The sequence below is a fragment of the Ochlerotatus camptorhynchus genome, unplaced genomic scaffold (assembly GCF_037179485.1).
Source record: "Ochlerotatus camptorhynchus isolate MF236.1 unplaced genomic scaffold, CSIRO-AGI_Acam_v1.1 ptg000815l, whole genome shotgun sequence".
NCBI lineage: Eukaryota > Metazoa > Arthropoda > Insecta > Diptera > Culicidae > Ochlerotatus > Ochlerotatus camptorhynchus.
The window spans coordinates 1-6,423 of record NW_027041278.1 but is presented as its reverse complement, the minus strand read 5'-3'; the positions used below and the strand labels follow the sequence as shown (position 1 = coordinate 6,423).

The 6,423-nt window shown below is 45.7% G+C and overlaps 1 protein-coding gene across 1 annotated transcript; it reads left to right on the top strand.

The window, feature by feature from the left end:
• The first annotated feature begins 405 nt into the window (after window positions 1-405).
• LOC135715124 (histone H3-like) lies at window positions 406-1,230 on the top strand. Its single transcript, XM_065238532.1, has 2 exons — window positions 406-484; window positions 914-1,230. Exons 1-2 carry the CDS (start codon window positions 406-408, stop codon window positions 1,228-1,230), a joined length of 396 nt encoding a protein of 131 aa, XP_065094604.1.
• The last annotated feature ends 5,193 nt before the right edge of the window (window positions 1,231-6,423 follow it).

Here is a 6,423-nt window from a genome sequence, read left to right as displayed (position 1 = left end):
CCTCTGGTTTCTTCGTAAATGAGACCGGAAATTCTCTTAACTCAACCACGACGAGCCAAACGACGGATTGCAGGTTTAGTGATGCCCTGGATGTTGTCACGCAACACTTTTCGGTGACGCTTGGCTCCTCCTTTGCCAAGTCCTTTTCCACCCTTGCCGCGTCCAGTCATTTTCTAGTATGATAATTGTATCGTCGATGAAGATTGAAACGAGGGTGAAAAAAATTCCAAATTTTGGCTCTTTTATACCTACTCGAGGATTAAATTCTTTTTGTTAGTTGTTGTGTTCTTGTTCTTTCATCGTTTCTGATTGGTTGAACACAGCAAACGCATGTTATAAAACAGAATGGAAGTATTTTTTTTTTTTTATTCCACAGTGTGCTTTCATTGAATACACAACAACAAAATGGCTTGTACTAAGCAGACCGCTCGCAAGTCCACTGGAGGAAAGGCTCCTCGCAAGCAGTTGGCAACGAAGTCCGCTCGCAAGAGCGCTCCAGCATAAACGAAGTGACAGACGGAGCGGCTCGAAAACTTTGGTGACTAACCTGCTATTGCAATTTTTCAGTGTACCACACGGCAACACCACTACTACTGGATTGTACCACATGGCAACACTACTACTGAATTGAACTAGCATTTTCACCAAATGTATTAGAATGTTTTGGTTCTATCTCTTTCACTCTACTCAAAACTGAAATGCATAAAAACATGACAAAATGATACGCACTCTTTGCACACTGTCAAAGAATCATTGTACACAAAATCAACTTTGTGCAAAACCAAAACAAAAATACTATCCCATCTGGTGGATGATGGCAGAAGCTTCTAAGATAATTCTATTACAGCGAACCACATTATTTTAATTGATTTCTTCGCCAGTTAGTCGTCTGTCACTTCGTTTGTGGCTCCAGCCACCGGAGGAGTAAAGAAGCCCCATCGCTACCGGCCAGGCACCATCGCCTTGCGTGAGATCCGTCGCTATCAGAAATCCACCGAACTGCTGATCCGAAAGTTGCCTTGCCAACGTCTGGTCCGTGAAATTGCCCAGGACTTCAAGACCGATCTGCGCTTCCAGAGCTCAGCTGTTATGGCTCTGCAGGAAGCGAGCGAGGCCTATCTAGTCGGTCTGTTCGAGGATACCAATCTGTGTGCCATCCACGCCAAGCGCGTCACTATCATGCCGAAGGACATCCAGCTGGCTCGTCGTATTCGTGGAGAACGCGCTTAATTACCCCGTCTAAATCTTAACAAAACCGGCCCTTTTCAGGGCCACCACAATAATTCAAAAGAGTTGAAGTGACCTTTAAAATTTAAAATCGTTCGTTCCGTTCTAGTCTACATTAAGTAACGAAGTAGAACGTGTGTGGGGGTTTGTTTTCGAGATTTTGAAAACAAACACAGCCGGGTCCGGTAGGGTAGAGAACTACTTCGGCCTAATCGTCCATTTTGGGCCTATCGAGCACAAAACTTCAAATAAATCCATGATTTCAGAGTTAACGTGTCAATTATGCATTTGGTACGATACTTTAGTTAATAAGCTACCAAACGACGTCAATGAAAACGCGTGATATCAAGGTTTGCACCCATTATTCGAAAAAACAAAAGAAGCGCTCCGACCGAATCAATTTTTATCTTCATTCGATAGGCTGAAGTGAATTCATTGGCGTTTCAATGCGTTAGGTCGAGTTTAGAATCCGTAGGCCGAGTTTGGCGTCAAGAAGTAGTGTAAGACTTTTGAAAATATCTCAACGATTGGTTTGTCTTTATCAAATCTTACGGTACGTACGGAAAGGTAAATAAATTTGGAATCCATCAGTAATAATAACATTCCGTTTGGTGCTATACTGCGCTAGATTTAGAAAGACTAAGTGTGGGTTGTGCTAAACAGGCCGGAAATGGGGTAGTTAACCCTATATGATTTGGAAATGAATTTCACTTTATTTTCATGTAGCATCAAAGTGAAAAGGTCTTTGCCCAATCCACTAGAAAATAACATATATTTTATGGTACTTTCTAAGTAAATTTTATTATGTTTTCAAGATTCTCGTAGCATCATCCATTGTTAAGAATTTTAAAATTATTTTTCTAGATAAAATATGGCTCTGCGAAGATTCAACTTTCGATATTCAAGTGTCGGAAAGGCATTAGAAAATTAATCGTTAAACTCTTTCTTGATAATGTTGTGGCCCTGAAAAGGGTAATTTTTCCAACGCGCTCGGCGTAGTTGCCCTTGCGAGCAGACGGTGAATACGACCGACTGAGAACTGCAGCAGCTGGGCATTCCATGACGGCAACCCAGTATACCGGAACACTGGCACCAACGCACTCGGCGTAGTTGCCCTTTCGCCCCCAGGCTCTGCTGCCGCTGCTCTGCTGCCGTTGCCCTGCTTCCGCTGCTCTGGTACTGCTGCTCTGCTGCTCTGCTGCTGGGTCCACGATCGGATAGACAATGATGGAACGGGCGACCTTGTTGGACGCTTATATAGTAGAACAGAAAATATCAGAGGTGTCAGATACTCGCATCTGATGTCTCGGTTCGAGAAAGTATAAGAATATTAAAAAATCAATCGATTTTAACCATCTTTAGACAATGGTTTACTTTTAACCATTTTTCAATAGTTTACAGAATGTAATCAATAGTTTTGAAACATTCAGCAAATTGATAGAAATATTTCCAATCGATTGATTCCATTATCTCGTAAATCTTTCGAGAGACGGTTGAGTTATTATCGTTCAAAATCTTTTAATTTTTCGTAACGCATCCAAAATGACTGTTTTCAATTTTGTACCCCCGTATGTTGCCGAAAGACGTTATCCAACGTCACAAAAAAAAACATATTAAGGACGACAAGACGCCAGACAGTGAAAGAGGAGGAGTGAACGTATTCGCAGGGAGCGGGATATTTCAGAGATCACCAGTGTTTTGACTGGTGGCCACTACGAGTTCCAGCAGCAGCAGTAAGTCCCAAGGTGAGCAGCAAGGACGCCAAAGTTTCCAAGGAGAGCAGCCAGACGTTGGGCTAAGCCAGATATTCACACCGATATCCAGCAGTAGCAAATCTCAAGAACTTCAGCTTGGGAGAACCAAAACGACGGAGGTCAGGAGGAAGATCGATGAACTCTATGTGTTCGTAAAGGATAAAAACAACGCATAACAGTGGCAGATCGGGAATACCAAGAGTGGAGAAAAAGAGCCGAAAATGCCGAAAAGGCACTGCTGGAGGCCAAGGAGAGCATAAGACTGGCTGAAGCACATGAGAAGCCGAAGGGACCCACAAACTCACGTCCTGAAAAGAGAGATAGGAACACGCCAGGAGATGAGGAGGAGCCCAAAAACGTAGGGACGACGAGGATTGCATCAAGGAGATGGGAGAAAATGATGGGTGGCGTAAAGTCGAAACCAGAAGGAGAGAAAGAAACAAAAAAGGAAGATGAAGTTAGGAAGAAGGAAGAAGGAAGAGAAGAAGAAGGAAGACAGGAAGAACAAGGAGAAGCTTAGGCCTCGTAGGGAGAGATTCAAGGGTGATGCTCTGGTTGATGAGGCGAACGACAAAACGTCCTACGCAGCACCCCTCTGGAAAGTGAGAAAGGATCCGGAGTTGAAAAAACTAGGCTAGAACGTGGTAAAAACCAGGCGAACCCAGAAAGACGAGATGCTATTTGAGCTTAAACGGGACCCTACGGTTAAGAGAGCAGCTTTTAAGGTGTTCGTCGAAAAGTCTCTTGGCAGGCCGGTGAACATAAGAGCCTTATACCAGGAGTCAGTGGTTGATTCCAGGGATCTGGACGAGATCACAACGGAAGACGAGTTGAAAAGTGCGCTGAAGGTGCAATGCAACCTGGGAGACGTACCGATGGCAATTCGTTTGAGGAAGGCGTATGGTGGCACGCAAACGGCGTCGGAAGCAGCTATCGGGTTACTGAAGACAGGCTGAATCAAGGTTGGGTGGTCAGTGTGCCCGTTGAAAGCTATTCCTTGGATGCCTACGAAAATGGAGAGATGCTATAAGTTCATGGGCTTCGGTCACCAGGCAATAAACTGCAAAGGCCCTGATATGTGCAGGAAATGCAGAGAGAAGGGACACGTTGCAAAATACTGCACGAAGCAACCGAGGTACATGCTCCGCAAAAAGGAGGACGAAAACAGCCAGGTGACGGGAAATTTCAGGTGCTAAGAGTTCAAGAAGGCGATGGTGGGCCAGCAATAATGGAGGTAGCCCAAAATAAATCTCAATCATTGCAACACAACACAGCAACTGTTGTGGCAGTCGACAACGGAAACAAAGTGCGACGTTGCAATCATTGGAGTGTTATATCGAGTCCCTCTCGATAATGCTAACTGGTAAAATCAATGGAATCTTTGTATGTAGTTGCTACGCACCTTCGAGATGGACAATTGAGCAGTTCCACTAGATGCTCACCGGAGAGCTCATTGAACGGAGACCAGTCGTCATCGCAGGAGATTTCAATGGTTGGGCAGTGGATTGGGGGAGCAGGTGTACCAACGCAAGAGGGTATAGCCTGCTGGAAGCTCTGGCAAAGTTGAACGTCAGTCTGGCCAACTTAGGAACCATCAGCAAAGATGTTAGGGAATCCATTATCGAAGTCACTTTCTGCAGTACGTCACTTGTGGCAAATGTGAACTGGAGAGTGTGCGAAAAGTACAACAAATAGTAACCATCAGGCGATCCGGTACAGTATCGGTGAACGGACACCGGTGGAAATGCGGGAGACGAAAGTAAGCGGGCGGAAGTGGAAGACAAAGGCATCCAGTAAGGATATCTTCATTGACTCTCTAAGAGTAGACAGCAGCGTCCCGGGTCTAAGCGCAAACCAGTTGACCGAATCATAAGCAAGGGCATGTGACACAACTATGTCGAGAAAACTGGAGCCAACACATAGGCGGCGTCCAGATTACTGGTGGAACGAGGAAATTAGCACCCTCCGTGCTAGTTGTCTTTTAGCCAGAAGGCGCGTTAAGATAGCGAGAACGGAAACAGACAGAGAGAAACGCAAAACGAGGTGGTGATCAGAACGGCCAGGGTTGCACTAAAACGAAAGATAAAGCTGAGCAAGTCAAACAGTTTCAAGGAGCTGTGCCGAGATGCCGATGCCAACCCTTGGGGCAACGCATACCGAGTCGCGATGGTGAAAATCAGAGGCCCAACGATGCCGGTTGAAATGTACCCCAACAAGCTGAAAGTCATCGTGGATGGACTTTTCCCACAGCATGACACAACCCCCTACACTATATGGCGAGGAAGATGGAGACAACGTTGAACAAGTATCCAACGAGGAACTCCTAGCAGTAGCGAAAGGGTTGAAGGCAAAGAAAGCTCTCAGCCCGGATGGAATTCCCAACGTGGCCTTGAAAGCGGCGATCCAGACGTTCCCAAACATTTTCAGGATGGTGCTGCAGAAATGTTTGGACGATTTCCCTGATAAGTGGAAGGTACAAAAGCTTGTGCTGTTGCCGAAGCCCAGAAAACCACCAGGGTATCCTGCATCAGCTGGGAGGCCATCGCCAAGGTGCTCCATAGAATAAGGGTTCCAGACTACCTCTGCAGGATTCTAAGTAGTTACTTCCAGAACCGGGTCCTGGTCTACGCGACAGAAATGGGGCAGAAATCGCTTATAATCACGGCAAGAGTTTCACAAAGCTCCATTCTAGATCCCACGATGTGGAACGGAATGTTCCATAGCATTCTGACGCTCAAGCTGCCCAAAAGAGTTGAGATCGTTGGCTTTGCGGATAATGTCGTCTTGTCGGTAACATGTGAGACCCTGATAGAAGTGGAAATGCTGGCGGCCGAGGCAATAGATACGATTGGTAACTGGATCCAAGGAGCGAAGATGCAGATAACTCACCACAAAACAGAAGTGATGTTGGTCAGTAACTTTTAAGCAGTGCAGCGGGCAGAAATCACCGTTGGAGAGTACACCATTATTTCGAAGCGCGTGCTGCAGTATCTGGGAGTGATGATCGGCAACCGGCTAAACTTTAACAGCCACATCGAATATGAGTGCGAGAAGGCGGCGAAGGCCATCAATGCAATAGCCAGAATCATGCCGAACAATTTTGGACCAAGCAGTAGCAAGAGGCGTCTTCTGGCTAGTGTGTCATAATCGATACTAAGGTACGGAGGTCTAGACTGGATTGAAGCGCTGAAAACGAAGCAGAACGAAAAGAAATTGAGCAGTACGTTCCGGCTCATGGCCATGCGAGTCGTGAGTGCGCACATAACCATTTCGATGGAGGCAGTATGCGTTATCACCGGTATTATCCCAATCGGTATCACCTTGGCGGAGGACTACGAGTGCTATATGAGAAGATAAACCAGAGGAGTACGAAAAATGGTGAGAACGGTGTCGTGTAAAAAAAATCGCGTAGATTCCGAAATCCGTGTAAAAAAAAACAATG